This window comes from Vespula pensylvanica, chromosome 9 (assembly GCF_014466175.1).
Source record: "Vespula pensylvanica isolate Volc-1 chromosome 9, ASM1446617v1, whole genome shotgun sequence".
Lineage (NCBI taxonomy): Eukaryota > Metazoa > Arthropoda > Insecta > Hymenoptera > Vespidae > Vespula > Vespula pensylvanica.
This window is the reverse complement of record NC_057693.1, coordinates 3,475,404-3,492,982: the sequence shown is the minus strand read 5'-3', so window position 1 is coordinate 3,492,982 and position 17,579 is coordinate 3,475,404. Positions and strand designations below refer to the sequence as shown.

The 17,579-nt window shown below is 33.3% G+C and overlaps 1 protein-coding gene across 12 annotated transcripts in view; it reads right to left on the bottom strand.

Moving 5' to 3' along the window:
• LOC122631596 (whirlin) overlaps nucleotides 1-17,579 on the bottom strand; it is a 74,888-nt gene that overhangs the window by 44,743 nt on the left and 12,566 nt on the right. For 9 of the 12 annotated variants that reach the window (XM_043817489.1, XM_043817493.1, XM_043817488.1 and 6 more), the window contains exons 2-3: nucleotides 7,364-7,714; nucleotides 6,191-6,630 (exon numbers count right to left, since the gene is read on the bottom strand). In XM_043817489.1, the coding sequence (XP_043673424.1) occupies nucleotides 6,191-6,630; nucleotides 7,364-7,686 (763 nt within the window). In that variant the 5' untranslated portion in view covers nucleotides 7,687-7,714. Of the gene's footprint in view, nucleotides 1-3,119; nucleotides 3,132-6,190; nucleotides 6,631-7,363; nucleotides 7,715-17,579 lie in introns of all 12 variants that reach the window. The other 3 variants (XM_043817491.1, XM_043817496.1, XM_043817497.1) reach the window with 3 other exon arrangements.

Sequence of the window (17,579 nt, the reverse complement as noted above, 5' to 3'; positions counted from 1 at the left end):
CCTCGCAGTTTTTTTTTCGTCATTTACATTTGGCATGAGTAGAAAGATCTCGTGTATATAGAATGTGAAAATAGAAATCGAAGAAAGATCGAATATGCAAATGCATGAACATTGTTGTCAGTATCGAAGTATATATGTGTGTGTGCAAGTATATGTGTATAAAATTTAATATACATACTACATACATATATTTATTGTAAATACACTTAAATAAAAACATGCAGAAAAACGTAAGGATATTACATTTATACGTACGAAGAAGAATGAGAAGAAAAAAAATAAAAGAACGAAAGTGTCGATCTTTCATCGTGCTAGTGCAATAAATGAATTAAATTGTTTTCGTTTATATTAAGTACAAGAATAAATCGTGAATCATTATTATATGATGCAAATGACATTTATTCGAGAAAATGGAAAAGTTATAATTATCTCGTAAATGAACCCTTTCAAAAGAAGTCTCTGGTAAGGGTCGATTTGAGGAAAAACAAGAAAAGAGAAAAAGAAAAAAAAAAGAAAAAAAAATCTTCATTAAGAGCGCGATCCGAAGTCTTGAAATTAAGAAGTTTCGAAAGAAAAATCAAGCCGATGGCAAAGACTCCGATGTCGTTAGTTTCTCTCCGAAGAAAACTTCGTTCCGTAAGGAAACGAAGTCGTCTAATACTCTACTCTATTCCACTGTAATCGTCGAAGGGTGACTAACGCCACCCGATAATTAATTTTTCTAATTCGAATCAACGAGCTAAGTGTTACGAAAGAGTCCTCATATACCATAAATTAATCTAACCCTTAAACAGAAAGAACAATCGACTTGTTAAATCCCCAAATTTAAAACGTACAAACTAATTCATCGTTTGTTCGTTCTTTTCCCTCTCCTACAATAAATTATCAAACAATATTTATATCACACATAATCGATATTACGATTGAAATATTTCGTTGTCAATGTAAAAATTAAAAATTCAATTTTTATCTTTTTCCATTAGTTAACAATAACAAAAATAATTTTAATGATATTTAAATGTATCTACGAAGAAAACGATTTTCAATGTTATTTCGATATATCTACAGAATATTTAAAGAATTCATATATGATCTACGACTTGTCTTAAATTGCGTAGAGTGTGAAATAATTCATGAGCGTGCATCATTGAATCATTGATGAGCTACTTCCTAGATAGACGTAAATAAATTGAATCGTTTTTTTATTCATAGACACGATGTAAATCAATGACGAACTACGTCAATGAAAACCTAATCATTGATAATTCATTTATACAAAAATGTAATTAATTAATTTGCGACTAAATTGACAATGAAACGTTTCAATTGTAATTGTTAATTAAATTTAATTATAGAACGATCGTAAAAGAACGTGTTTCCCTTTAAATGATTTTCAATGAATGAATAAGAGTTTCTATGTGCGCGTGCACACTGACATATCACTATATACACCATTGATAATCAGCAATTGTTCTAATAACATTCATATTCACGATTACTAAAATAATCGTCATGCAACGAAAGATGCAAACGTGCCGATTTCAGAAGCCGATGCTTCGATTCCGTGTTTGAAAAGATCTTTTTTTCGATGATTGGCGAATTCACGTTATAAGATGGCGACCAAAAGTAGAGAGAGAAAAATAAGAGGATTTAATAATTTGTTCAACAGCAATACGTACTAATCCGAATAAAATTTCATTGAAGTCAAAGAGAGTAAAAGTTTTTGATAATAAAAATCGACAAAAAAATCGATACTTGTTTTCTTTCTAAAAAAGAAAAAAGAAAAAAAAATTCCACCTAAATTGAATATAATTGGAAAATCGAATTTCCATTATATATACTTCGTTTAAGTTCATCGAATGAACCATGAAAATTATTCCCCGAACGGCTAGCCCCGACATAAATAAAATTTAATCTACATGATCGTTTGAACGTGTAGATAGGGACAAAATCTTATAGAAAAATAAAAATAGTTCCTTTGAAAGAGTATAAAAGGCTGATAAAGCAACGTTTTGCATTTCTGCAGATAGAGACGGGGATAGTTTATCGAAAACGATGTAACGCGTATCATAATTTATTGACATTTACGGTCCGTGTTGTCATCGGAACTCTGGGAACTCCATTACAACTCAATTTCGCTTCGATATTATCGTACGTTCGACGTACGTCCGTCCCATGGCTATTCGATTATCGAAGCTTCACAATCTAAACTCGAACGCGTTTACAAAATCAAAACTAGCCTACGATAAGTAAGCGATAAAAATATGTAAATGTATGGATAAATACATACATACATAAATAAATAAATATATATATATGTATATAAATGTAAGAATAAAATTTAGTCATCACAATTTTGTTCTATTCGTCGGTTGTCGTCTTTGATAGACTGATAAGATAAACGAGAAGAAAAATATAAGAAAAGTGATTTACGTTTAATAATCTTTTGAACCCTTCTAACTCCCTTCTACCCCGATCCCACTTCCCATCCAACCAATTTCACAGAATAAAACGAGTAAAAGTCGATCTTTCTAAGATAAACGAGCACCATCAAGAAAAAAAATTTTTCTTCGCGTTCCTCCCATCTTATATTTCCTTCAGCTTCGTTCCTCTCACTTCTTCGACAGTCGCCATCTAGTTTCAAGCCCGGCCGATCTGCGCATAACACCTTCATGCGACATCGATCGTTACTGACGCGAGTGTATATCGAATACTCGAAAACCACCGGGAAATTGAAACGACCTCGTATTCGAATACTTCAAACTATGCTGTGAATAAGTCTCTCTCTCTCTCTCTCTCTCTCTCTCTCTCTCTCTCTCTCTATGTCTATCTCTTTCTTTATCTATCTACCTATTTCTATCTCTTTTTTTTCTCTCTCTCGTTTTCTCTCGCACGGATGGATTTTTCAATGACAATTAAACTGACAGAAACTCGAGCGAAAAAAATACAAAAAAAAGAAATAATAAAAATCAACTTTTATCATGGTAGAAGAAAAAATGTGATTTCGTTCGAATTTTTCGGTGGTTTGATAACGGTATGTTTTTGTTCTCTCTCTCTCTCTCTTTCTCTCTCTCTCTCACATTCTCACTATATTTTCTCTCATATCACCGATGAATTACCTGATTGCACATCTGGTACAGCGAAATAGAAAGCAAGAAAGAAAAACACGCAAATTGACTTATATCCCATGAAAATGATATACTTTCGTCTTGCTCAACTACCTTCCTCTCTTTTTTTACGTTTATCATTCGTTAGGATCCACGAAAATTTGACAAATTAGAACAACCTACGGAGTTTCGGTTGGCGCTATTGGACCGCGAAGAAAGATGAAAGAAAAAAAGAGAAAAAAAAAGAAAAGCTTTCATTCGTCTTCGAATGTGTGCACGCGTACGATACGCCGAATAGAAGCTTGAAAAGTTAAAAGGCAAACTCGAGTGCGATGACTTTTCTGCAAGCAACATCTACAAACTCAACGAATTCAAGAAAGCGTATCTGGTCGTATTCAAACGTGGATCCTTCGAAAGTTTTTCGCTTTGATGACTCGCAAATCGGGGAGCTTTCTTGGAAAACCTTAGTAACATGGTTTATCCTTATCGACGATTTTTTGTTTCACTTTTCTTTTCATTCCTTTCTTTTCTATCTATCTATCTCTTCTTCTTTCTTTTTTCTTTCCTCCCTTCTTTTTTACTTTATCATTTGCATCACGTTCGATTGGTTTCCTTTTATTTCTTTTTTATTATTTTTCTCTCTTTTTCTTTTTTTTTTTTTGTTCTTTCAAAACAATGTACAGACATCAACCAGTCGCTATACTCGACGACAATTCTCTGATGGGCCCAACGGAAAGAATATAAAAGAAATTTTATGTCAAAAACAGGATAAACTCGCTAATATATTCTAGATTGTGGTCCTTTATTTATGGTTGTAATATTGCATGTGAATTTCATTTCATTTTTTTCATGCTTTCTTTTTCTTGCCAGATATAATAACAGTATAATGTATACGTCAAATACAGTACAATATGCGTGAAAAATAATATAGAAAATAGGCTGAATTGTAATACTTTGTTTCTACTTTTTCTAATTTAGTCGGAATATAATACAAGTGCATACTTATATCGTTTAAACTCTTAAAAATTTTTTGATGTACGATATAACATTATTGCGAAGTTTAGCCATAGTTTCAAATAGTGGTCGTGCTTGCTTGCTTGTTTGCTTGCTTGCTTGCTCCAAATAAATGTAAGTTGAATAGAAAATTTTCATAAGAATAATGTAGATAAGGATTTTCAAAAAAAATGAGAGAAAATAAGAAAGAATATTTCGCGAGATATTTATGTTATCAACTTTTCTAATATTACATAAACGTTTTTCCAATTCATACTCTTTTTCGTTAGCCCATCAGAAAATTTGGTCTCGTCGAAATTAATTTGTATTATATATTATATATTACGATAAAATTAAAACAGAAAAATTAAAATATATCTACAAAAGATTAACCTTTTTTTTCTCATATAAGAAATATATTGAAATATCGAATAATTTCATAAATCGTATATCGACGAATAATTAAATATAAAAAATAATATCACAATCATCATTCAATCAAATTTTCTTGAAAGAATAAGTAATGAACGTAGGACATATCGAAGTACGTAGGAAAGCTCGCTAACGTCGAATGCTTGAAAAGCACGTCGTTAGAATCGTCAATGTGGAAAAGCACCGACTAATGACTTTCACGATGGGCAAAACCAATCGAAACGTGGACTAATTAATCGGCATCGTTGATTGCACGAGTTAAGTGACACGTACGAGCTGAACTCTCTATCACATAATCATAAACCAAAAATATGATCTTTCGATCGAGTCGGAACAACTACGAATTGTTCGAGTAAATTGTTCGAGTAAAGGAGCTTTTTACGTTCCTTTTTTTTTTCTTTACGCGCTTGAAGTAACTAAAAATGTTATTCGACTCGTCGAAAAAAGTTCTCCGATTTAACAGTTCACCAAGACATATTTGTTTTCTTTCCTTTCTTTTTTCTCTTTTTTCTTTTTTTTTTTCTTTCTTTAGGGAGAAGAGATCCCAGTTATAAAAGTTTCTACGTTTCTTGCAATCTTCACTGCCAATTGAAAGGTAAGAAAGAAAGAAGTAAAGAAAAGAAAAGAAAAAGGAATAGAAGAGAAAAAAGGGAATAAAAAGAGGAAGGAAGGAGAAGCAAATGATTCAGTGTTTCAATCGCACATCTTACTCGAGTTCCTCTTTCTCATTCGTTCTCTCGTTCTCATTATGTCTCTCTCTCTCTCTCTCTCTCTCTCTCTCTCTCACTCTTTCTTTCTTACTCTCTGTCTCTCTCTTTCTTTCTTGCAAAAGTTGTTCGTCATCGGCCAAATGGAAACGCTTAATGATCGGGAAACGTTAACTCTTTTCAACCTTCTCCCACCTCTTCTTGGATTTCGTCGACTCGCGCTCGTTCTCTCTTTGCTCTCGACTAACATTTATAAAAAAAAAATACCATAAAATAAGAAAACAGAAGAGAAGACAAGACAAGAGAAAAGAAAAGAAAGGAAAAGGAAAAATGAAGATCCGACTGTTGATCCGTTGCTCGTAAAAGAGGTTAAAACGAAACGTACGAGCGAGTTCGAAATAAAGGAAGAAAATTAAAAAAGTATTTTCATAAATTGCTACTCGCTTTAACGTACAAAAGAAAAGCTTTTGCGCCACGTCCGACGTTATCACGAGAAGATAAAGGAAAGGAAAGAAGAAGAAGAAGAACAAAAAAAAAGGAAAGAAAAGAAAAAGAACTGAAAGTTATATGAGAATAAGAGAGCAAATATTCGAATGGAACGGAACGAAGTAATGATATAATAAAAAAAAAAAAAAAAAAAAGAAAAGAAAAAAGAAAGAAAGAAAGAAAAAAAGAAACAGAGAAAAAACAGTTCAGAGTAAAACAAGATTTTTATTTATGTTCTAAAAGAGAGCCAAAGAGAGTGAGAATAACGAAACAGAAACGAGGGTGTTAGAGAATCGAGGTTCGAGAGTAAAGTCAACGAAAGGGGTGGTCAATGGTAAAATGGAAGTAAGTAGATGAAGGAATAATGGTAGCGGTGTCAATGGCTGAGAATGACGGCAGACAACGAATAAGAATAAGAATAAGAGAACCTAAAGAGAAGAAGAGAGTAAACGTTTGCGAAAGTACCTCGTTCTCGAGGCACGAAGTACGGCGACGGGGGTAGCTTGAAGGTACTTCGGATCTCACCTGCGTCCTTGCCACCCTTCACGCAGATTCCAAATCCATGATGAGAGTCCGGTGGATCTCTCGTCATGGTTATTGTCCTTACGGTGAGCTCCTGAAGACTGAGAGGCTGCGAACTTGGCGAAGTTGGCGGATTCGAGCCTATAACCTGCTGACCTTGCTGTTGCTGTTGCTGTTGTTGCTGTTGTTGTTGCTGTTGTTGCTGTTGCTGTTGCTGCTGTTGTTGCTGTTGTTGTTGCTGTTGGGACTGTTGTTGACCGGACGATTGATGACCTTGTTGAGAAGAACTCGTACTTCTCACGGCGGCCACGCTGGCTGGACTCGAGGCAGGTGTCCTTCGTTCACCTTGACGTCTCTCCGCCGGTACACCGTTGCCGAACAACCTGATATTTCGTTCAATGAAATTGCTCGGGGTTAACTTTAAAATTGAAATATTTTGTTTCTCTTTTATTGCTATAGCAATGCCCGATGTTATCTAACAGAAATAGAACCTTCCTCAAAAGCCATTGAAAATATTCGTAACGGGGTGAGATATCGAAAGGGAGTAAAATCGAAAATGGGAAAAAAAAGAAATAAACAGAACTTTTCACTTTATAAACGCGTTCATGTGTACATGTGTGTGTGTGTGTGTGTGTGTGTGACTTCAAAGGAAACGAGCTCTCTACTACCAGAACCGCCACTTCAAATACATACCTACCTATGTACGTGCAAGCTCGTTACTATGAAATATTCCTTTGTGATTCCTAAAGCGAGAATCGCATCGCTTAACCTCCTTTGTACGATCCTACCACGTTACTTTCTCAGTTAAATCGAAATAAACCATAACAGGTAATTATCTCATTATATTAGGAGATTAAGGTCAGATGTGTTTTATAAAAACGGAAAATGTCTGCAAAATATGATATCTCAAGAGATACTATTTTTCATCAATATGCAATATGTTTTAAATACTCGAACAAGACATCTCGAAGTGAATCTTTTTCTTTCTCTTTTTTTTTTCTTCCTACCCTATAAATTCAAATTATTACTGTTCTATGAAACTGTTCGAAATGGTAAAATCCTATCGATAAAATCCTATCGATAAAAGTCATAAATTACATTGGAATATAATCGAACCTGAGTACTTGTTCCGGTGAAATAGCACCTGTACCGGAAGTCGCATGAGTTCGATGCCTGTAAGGTGTCGTATGAGAGGAGTGATGATGAGGAGCACTGGGTGGTCTTTCGACAATGGTATAACTGGTGCCAGGCGGACTATAATATCCTCTGTGTTGACCGGCATGGTGCCTGCTATTTGGTTCAAGATCCTCAGCCTCGTAACAGCCTCCGCTACCACTTCTCAGAAAATGAGAATTATTTCGTAGAAAATGAGAACCGCTACCACCACCCCATTGCAGCTCCTGCAATTCCGAGCCGTAGTCCTCCGTACTGCTGGCCATTCCTTACACCACCTCCGAACGGTCAGACCTGAAAAATTAAGCGAACTGACGAATTGATTTACTATTTTTAACGAAAAAAAAAAAGAAAAAAAAGCAAGCATAAAAAAAAGAAAAAAAATTCGAAACGATCGAACTCATTCAATTTAAATTTTATTAAAGGTTTTTCCCCGTTTTGTTTTCTTTTTTTTTTTAACTTCAAAATATCTTTCGTTTATAATTTTATTATGATAAATATCTTGTGCCTAACATAATAAAAATGTACTGTGCGCGAATTTTATATCGCGAATATAATGGTAATTAAAATAGATGTATACTATTAAATACGCACTTCTTTCTATATCGCACGAGTCGATTAATTTCACGAAATTAAAATCGTTTATCGGTGCGTACCTTTCGCGAATATAAATCGATTATTTTATCACTATCCTATCCTTTCTAAAATCTTTAGTCGTGTTTAAGGGAATTATCGACGAGAGGAGCCTTAAAATGATATAACAAAGATGGTAAAGGGGAGAGCGGGAAGATGCCTACGCGGCTCTCAATGTCGGTTATACGACCTAAATTTCAAAGATACCTTCGCTATCGATCGAGATTCTCATAAATTAGTCAAGACCAAATATTCCCGTGGGATAAGAAGCGATAGGATTTCTACACAAATGATACGTCATTCTATCTAATAAATGTGTTATTTTTATAAAGAAAAGATAAATTTTTCTTTTAAAGACAACATTTGAAAACCCTTTATAGAACAGCGAATAAGGATGAAAACGTAAATGTCATGTAAAATTTTTACTTCCTAGCAAAAATGAAAGAGTCAATCGTGAAAAGTAAAATACACAAAGACGATTCTATACAACTTAATATTTTTACTCATTAAAAAAAAATTACGAACTAACAAAATCTTCGAACGTCCTTGAGCAAACGAAAGAAAATTTATATTAATGTTGAAAAGAAAAATCATCAAGTCGTCGATAAAACTTCATAGACTTTCATCGGTAACTATATCTTTTGCTTTTTCTAGATCATTCTCGATCGTTCTAAATAATTTAAAAATTATTTTTAAAATTATAAAATTATCAATTATATATAAAATGAAACGATATGAAATTGAAAATGATATAAAGTATAAATATTACTCCTCTTAATTGATTTCTCTTTTTTCTATAAAAGATTATCAACGTGATTTATTTATTTAATTTTTTTACTCGTTCGTCGAAAAAAATTTACATCGCGATAGTTAAAAAATATCTAAGCCGTCACGTTTAAAAAGTTTCAAACGATGGGTTGCATTAAAGCGTGGAGAACATCCGTGCAAGCGAGTGGCCATTTTGTCAAGCCGGTCCCCGCCTGGATCGATAAGCTTTGCTTTTAAAAGATTTATGGAGTCAGCGACGCGACGGGAAACGATTATACGCTCGATCGCATCGTAGGGTTGGTGGTAAGGTAGGTAAAGGGAAAGAAATACTCACGGAAACTCGATTCTCCATTTAAACGGAGAAGTAACGTACCTAACGCTATCATGCTTTTAGAAAGGCTCCCGTTAAATGCCGGAAAATAATTTTCAAGGGGTCTCCTTTACGATACTGAACTTTCAAGTTATGCGAATTCTCAACAGTAAAAGGCTTTCATTTCACAGACATCGATCGCAGTTCTCTGCCCTATGCAGACCGAATGCTCAAACTCTGTGGTTAATTTATGAGCAGTATGTTAATCGATCTCACTCTCTCTCTCTCTCTCTCTCTCACATTGTTTGTCTCTTGTATATATATACATATATCGCATTCATTTAACAATAGAACTCCCTGTATTAATCAATACAATAACAAGATTATTATAACGTGTTCTCAATAAGATTTTTATTAAATAATAGATTTTGATTGATATTATTTAAAAAAGATAATATATATATATATATACAATTCTGTTTGTAATATAGATATGTGTGTATGTGTGTGTGTGTGTGTGTGTGTATATATAAATATATATATATATATATATATGTTCCAAAACCGTTCATTTTATTTCATTTTGGACGATATCATTTACTTCCACTAGAAATGTTTTCTTCCTCTATTTTTATTTATTTATTGATTTATTCATTTATTTCTTTTTTTTCGTAAAACCCGTATCATTGAAAGCATTCATTGAAAATACATGAATAACTACGGTATTTTGACGTGTTACGGTATTTATGTGCAGAATATACAAATGTCGCATTTATTCGACATTTAAATCGCAACGGGACTATGTAACTGGTTACGTTATGCTCCAAATAGAAACATGGAAATTTGTTGAAATCGTCGATCAATCTTTCGAATGAAATCAATTTTGTTTTATTTAATTTCAAAAGAAACGAGGGTTTTTCTCTTGTATTTTTCTTTCCTTTTTCTCTTTCTCTTATTCTTCCAAAATTATCAATCGTAAATAAATTTTGATTAAATTAATACTAAAATTTATGTATATAAGTAAGATTATTATTTTGATCTATCTACATAAAGTTTTATTCGAAACAATATGTGCATTATTTTAATCAATAATTTTTAGCTATCTGCGTGGTTTCTCCTTTCTCGAGAACTATCTGTCCATCTTTTATCTTTAAAAACTACCGACATATATTTTATAATCTTCAAGGGACTCATAATTTTACTAGGTAATCTGAATAAATAACAATGTCAGGCAAATATAGAAGATAGATGAAAAGATCACAATTGGGTTACTTTTAGTTTTGCTGAGTCCGCAAAAAGATAGTCTCGTTTCATATTATCTTGATGAAAAACTATACCCTTAAGAGTCATTAATAGAGTTTACCTCTATATATACTTCTCAAATCCGATCGATTAAATTAATTTCGTTTAAATCATGCAAAACTTAGATCGTAGTATCCAGAAATATGATATGATCTATGTAAATAACTCTCTCTCTTTCTCTCTCTCTCTCTCTATATATATATATATATATATATATATATATATATATATATGTAACTATAATGCGTATTATTATATAAATTAATTAATTTCGTAATTTTCTATTAAATTTTCAATAAAGGATACCAATAAAGCTACAATGTTTTCTTACTAAGATACAAAACGTTATTTATCGATCAAACCCTATTGTAAATGGAGTTAAAGGTCAACCTAATGCAAGGGACACCCTACCCTTGATTTATACGATACTTTTTATAACCGGTCTATGTTTTTAAGCGAATTAATTTTACCCTGTCAGAAAATATATTCTACAGTATAATCATTATTAAATTTACTATCTTGTCGACAACGTCTGAAGTCTAATAAAAACGAGATTCCCAATGAGCCCGTTGTCTTTTTGCCAATAAAAATCGACAAATTTAATAACTTCGTAGTACGACTAAAACGAATAAAAATTTATTTTAGTTTTAGTAGAATTTCATAAATTTTCTCGTTTATATTTATTTTCTTTCTGTTGGTTGTTATGAACCTACGTGAAAAAAAAATTTTCTATAACTAATATTTGACCTCTCCCATGTAGTACACATGTTTTTCTTTCTCTCTCTCTCTTTTCCTCTCGTGCCAGCAGATCACGCTCATACGATTTTTAATCGCGTATAACAAACAAACAACAAAAAAAAGACTTCATGGAACAAACAAATCGAGCGGATGAAGGGACGCGATGGATGGTTTGGAGGGAGGGGATGGATACGTTATCGTACAAATATCCGGTATAGAAAAAAGAAGAGAAGAAGAAGAAGAAAAAAAAGAAAAGTCACAAAGATAAAATCGAAGATTACTACGATCGAAATAATAACGGAGCGGAGGAATCACTTCGAAAGAGAAAGAAGAAGAAGAAGAAGAAGAAGAAGAAGAAAAAAATGCAAAAGGGTGGTAAGAGAGCAATCAAGCGTGTTTCCCTTTCCTTGATTCTCGAGGTAGTCTGACCCGACCTTGACACTGACGAGATGAGAGAACGAGGAAGGTAGCTTGTTTGCCGGCGGGGGTTGGCCGTGTTGGAAGTTGCCCCTGGACGCTCCTAGGGGTTGCTGGAGGAGAACATAGAAAGAGAGAGAGAGAGAGAGAGAGAGAGAGAGAATGTGGGAGGAGAAGACACGATAGTAGATAGTGTCGGTGTGAAGGTGCCTTCGGAGGAAGCAGAGATGTGCCGCGTGTATTCCGTTGTGCGAGAGTGGGCCGATCAATACTGCAGAACTCCTCTGAAGCTGCCTTCTCATTCAGGAACGAGTCCCTCCCGTCCTCTTAAATCTCTGGACATAGATATAGCTAACGAACATCCGCGTGTCATCTTACGACAATTAAACGAACGAAGGAACGAATGAACGAACGAATTAACAAACGAACATAACGAAGCTCTTGATCATCGATCAGAGACAATAAAACTTAATAAAGAAGATTCGATTTAATTTAATATAGAAAAATATTTAATTCGAGCCAATAAATGAGACTCTTTTTTATCGATAATCAACAATGAGCAGTAATAATTCGATTAATAGAGACAGTTTTAAATAATTAACGAAATTAGAAATAGTTTTATCATCGTCTATATAAAGTATTTATATTAAAGTGTAACGACTTGATGTATCGTAATGTAATAAATATATTTTCAGAATGATCGACATGAGAGGGAGAGAGAGGATTTTTTTCTTTTTTTTTTTTTTTTCATGTAAAACCTACTGAATAACAAGTGTCCTTGTTAAGATTTAATTAGAAAGAACTATAATTCTGTTCATAAACCGAACCGTCCATCCCGTCGTCGTCGTCATTATCATCGCACTTTAGACGAATAAAACATAATCATGATATATAATTCGAAAGGTAAGGACGGATACGAAGTAGTAGCTAGATCATTAACCTAGATCATTAACATAGATCGTTAATATAATATATTCCTTCTAGCTGTATAACTTAGCTAGTTCAATTTAAACATCTATGTCGTCTAATGGACGAGGATCTGGATCAGTGATCAACGATTAAAGCTACGTAATGCTTAAAAGCGTACTACGATGGCAAAGTTGCTTATACTACTAACAGCAAGAGATGGCTCTTAAAATATTTATCTCCTGAGTGCTACTCTTCCATAAGTGTTCTAACACCGTCTACTTTTACAAGATAAAAAGCTTACTTTATTTTCTTTTTTTTCTTCTTCTTTTTCTAATCTAAACGTCGAAAGAAATCATAGAAAGAAAGAAATAAATAATATATTCTTTTTAATTCTTATAGAGGTTCCTACGAAGCTATATTTCTAGATAATACAATATTATATATTTCAGTCACGAAACTATAAAGTTTTCTTCATTGATTTTATCATAGCAAAATCGTAGAAAATCTAAGTGCAAGCGAGACAGGTAGTCTACGTATACACATACATACGTAGGTACCTTACACATATATATGTACCATGAACGCTCGCCAAAGTTCAGAGTCAAGGTAAAGTCGCGTGCGATCGAGCTTGAAATTATTATCCCTGAGATAAGCGCAAAGGCCAACGTAACGTACTTTTTTCCTATCCTTTCCTTCTTATTCTTCTTATTCTTCTTATTCTCCTTCTTCTCCTCCTCCTCCTTTTTCTTTCTCGTCTTCATCAAATCGATTAAATTGATACGTTCATCGATAACGATGAAGCTTCTCAAGAATTTCGACGATTATAAAAAGATCGCTGAGTCGCAATAAATGACTCGACTATATTTTTTCGAGATATTCTTTAATTCCTACACGTACATTCTAAGAAAAAAAGAAAAAAGATAAAAAATAAATTTCTCCTTTTGCAGATGTATCCATTTATAAATACCATGTATACCTTCAGAATAATCATGTCTGCGTTATGCATCACTGTTTATTATTACTATAATCCATTATGAAGTTGATTATAAGGCAAAAGTTATGAAAATCTCTCTTTCTCCCTGTCTCTCTTTCCCTCTCTTTTTCTCTTTACTTCCTTATACAGCATTGACGTAAAGAACGCTCGCGAGAACGTGGGCGTAAACCGTGCAATTTTCACCTCATTCCACGATGTTCCATTGATCGAATTACCTCTCCGGTTAGGCTACCGACACCTTAACGCCTACGTTGACGTCACAAGCCTTCTATTTTCCCGTCGCACGGCGGGATGAATGAATATCGAGGTTACTACTCGATATAGATCTTAATAAATTTCAACATAAACCGCATACCCGGCAATTCGATCATTCAAGTAACGCAATAATTCAGAAATATCTACGATGAAACGTATAACGTAACTTTCTAACGAATTACAAACGATTTAATATTTATTTATTCAGAAGCTTGTTCACCGCGTTATCAATTATTTCCAACGTAATATACGCGAGAAAATGAAACCATTGTTTTCTCTTTCTAATTCTCTCTCTCTCTCTCTCTCTCTCTCTCTCTCTCTCTCTCTCTCTCTCTCTCTCTCTCTCTCGCGCTCGCTCGCTCTATCTACCCATCTATCATTTTGTGTATCTCTAGTTTGATACAGTAAAACTTTTAATAATTGTGTTAATAATAAAATAAAAAAAAAATTATCACTACATTATCTTATTTATATTATGGTGAGGTGAATATTAACGTGACTGACAAAAAGAAAAAAGTAAAAAAGAAGAAAACAAAAATACACATCTACAAGAAAACATGTATATCTAAATTAGAGTAGAACTCGAATTTCTCTGTGTTTTAAAGCTCGAATAAACAATTGTGGAAAACAGAATGATATATGTAGATTTATTTCGTGAACGTATCCCTTACTCCTTCTCTCCTTGGGTAACGTATAAATATCTATGTTAAATTAATGTCTAATAAGAGTGACGAAGGAACAATGATAATACATATTTTAAGCGTGACGATCGAAAATAAATAAATAAGAACTCCGAATGGACGTTGTTTTAACGATGAATTTATACGGAATGGGAACTCAAGGTGTGGAAAGTTCGGAAGCACGCGTTAGACCGACAAATCATCTTAAAGGGGGATTAACGAGCACGCTACGAATTACGTTCTTTCTATTATAAAATCAAATTATAATACAACCAGGTTACGGGAATCATTTATGTTTTGTTGTATTAAAAAAAAAAGCGATTAATCGGTTTAATATTTATTATTCGATTTTCGTTCAAATATAATCAAAATTTCATTGAAAAATGCAAACGATCAAGAAAAAGAATATTCATTAAAAAAAAAAAAAAAAAAAAAAAAAAAAGAAAAAAAAAGAAAAGAAGAAAACAATTTCTCCCTTAACTTTTTGTAATTATTACCTCTAAAGCGAAATTTCCATAACGAACGAGCAAAGTCACAAAATTTTCGAACTTTTAAATAAATTCGTGTCGTAGTCGTTGCGTCGTCGTCATCTACTTTCTCCCTTCCTCCTTTTATATCCCCGTTCACTCATCTATTCCTCTCACCCCTACCATAATTTGTATACTGCGTAAAGGTATGACACAATGACGATAATAAGAAGATAAGTGAATAAGATATGTTTAGCATGACCGTTAGAAAAAATAAAAAAATAACCGATAGATCGATATGAGCGTTGAGACTCGAGGCTCCCTGCTTTTCTATTCTCGGTCAAGGTTAAAATAATATCAGACAAATAATTATCCTTAATCGCTATAATTTAACATAAATAAGTAATCCGGTATGCTTCCGGTTTTATATAAACTCATTAACCACATGCATATATTAAAAGATGATATAAAAAATAATAATAAAAAAAAAAAAAAAAAAAAACATTTCTTTAAATAATAAGGAATGAAATCTGAAAGAAATAGATTTTTTTCTGGAAATATTATTCTTTCTCTCTTTCTCTTCCTCTTTCTCCGTGTTTTTCTCTTTCTCTTTATGTCTTTCTTCATTTCTTTCTGCACTAGAATAACAGAAAGAAATAGTAGAAAGAAGATCCGAGCTCGGTCACAATATTAGCTTCTCCGTTTTCCGGTTTATCGCGTCGCGTGGTATAAGGCGGATGTCTAAAGGGTCAGGGATAGGGCGGACGATATAGCGCGTAAAGAGGGTCGTAAAACCTGAAACGCATCCAGCTAGTAGGCAAGATCTCCCGGAGGGTACGTGTCCGTGTGTTTTCCTAGCCATTGGAATACTACTCTCCCTTCGAACAACACACTGCGGCAACTGCAGTAGCAATATTTCACGAGGTGCCTCAAGAAAGGGGCCTCGACTGACCTCAGTAGTTCACACAGGTGCGAGAACGAAGCGTACCGATGCCGAGGACTCTTTGCTCTTTACTCTTTACTCCGTTTCTTCTCGTAAATTTCGTTCATTCAAAATATGAGATAAGGGTATCTATCAGACTCCAATGTCTACGACTTACTTAGTTAGTTACTTAGTTACTTATTTCCTTACTTACTTATTACTTCAAACGATACTTCTACATTAAAATAATAACAACACGTTTTTAGTAGAACACAACACGAAATTAATAGAAGTGAATAGAAACAAATAAATCGTTTTATCATTTTTGTCATAATATTCGATTAGAATTAAAATTTATATTTAATCAATGACACGGGCAATACTTGTCGCTTACGTGATTTGTAATTATTGTTTTCGTTTTTGAACAAACAACTTTACTATCTATCAAAATAACGACATTGTCATCCTTCGAAGGAAAGATTTATAACGTTAAAATTATACGATGATACTACTGGTGATATCATTTTTTTTTCCTTTTTTCTCTTTTTTTTCTTTCTCTTTTTTTTTTTTTTTTTTTTTTTTTTTTTAATTAATCCATCGTCGAAAAGTAAACTTGCTACTATGTTTCATAACAAATGCACTACGAGCATCTTATTATAATGAAATATTCTTCTTGGTGTGTACCGCTTACGTTAATCCGCTGAGTCTACAGTTTTTCAATGACATTATGAGCTTCAACATTTTATATCATTTATCACTCACAATGTATAAACTATTTATCACTGACGTCAGAAGATTAATATAGCTAGTAGTAGAAAACCTTCGAGTTCCTAAAAATAAACGAGTTCAATCGTTCCCAAGAAAATAAAACTGGCTTTAACTATCGAGAGAGGGAGAGAGAGAGAGAGAGAGAGAGAGAAAGAGAGAACTTTGAACATGGTTTCGTTTCGACTACGGAAAGAAATATTGTATAATGCATATGTGTAAAGACGTGAACAAACGAGTGACATTTAAGGAAAAACCTTTTGTTTCGACTTCAAACATATGTCATAACGAAATGCAATGAAAGAAAGAAAAAAATAAATAAAAGAACAATGCGATAAGCGAAAACAATTTTTTCGATAATAACAACATCAACAAATAAATATCTACGAATTTCTAAAGAATCGACAACTAATCGCATAATATTCGATAAGGTTTATCCTATCGTCCGATCGAATGGAACTGGTCGAAGCTTTTACGGAAATTAAACTCAGCGTATTAATGTGGCCAGCGCAAATCGGCCATTTTCACGGGTCACCTGCCATGCGAAGTTGTACAAGAATGCTATTTCATATACTACATATTCGCGTGTAAACCATGTATATGGTGCTATATATACTGTGCTTTTAGTAGCGTAAAGATAATACCTAATCGAAATAATTCGCATGATTGAAGTTTGCTCTATGCTACGAATAATATGCATATATATTTGATCATTGTTCTAACGTATAAAAATACCATCTAATATCGTTAACTATTACAAATGTAATGTGTCAGATTAAAGTATAAGTTAAGATACTAAGTAAGTTACTTAGATTCGATGTTGAAGGGTAATTAAACGCTAAAAATAAACTACCAATATTACTAAGTCGTTATAAAACCAATCTGGACATACACGCATACATAGATATATACATTTACGTTATCGAACTCTGGGGAACAACTGCTAAAAGCCATATCAATAAGATGGAAGCACTTCAATCTATAATCCTTCGTACAATG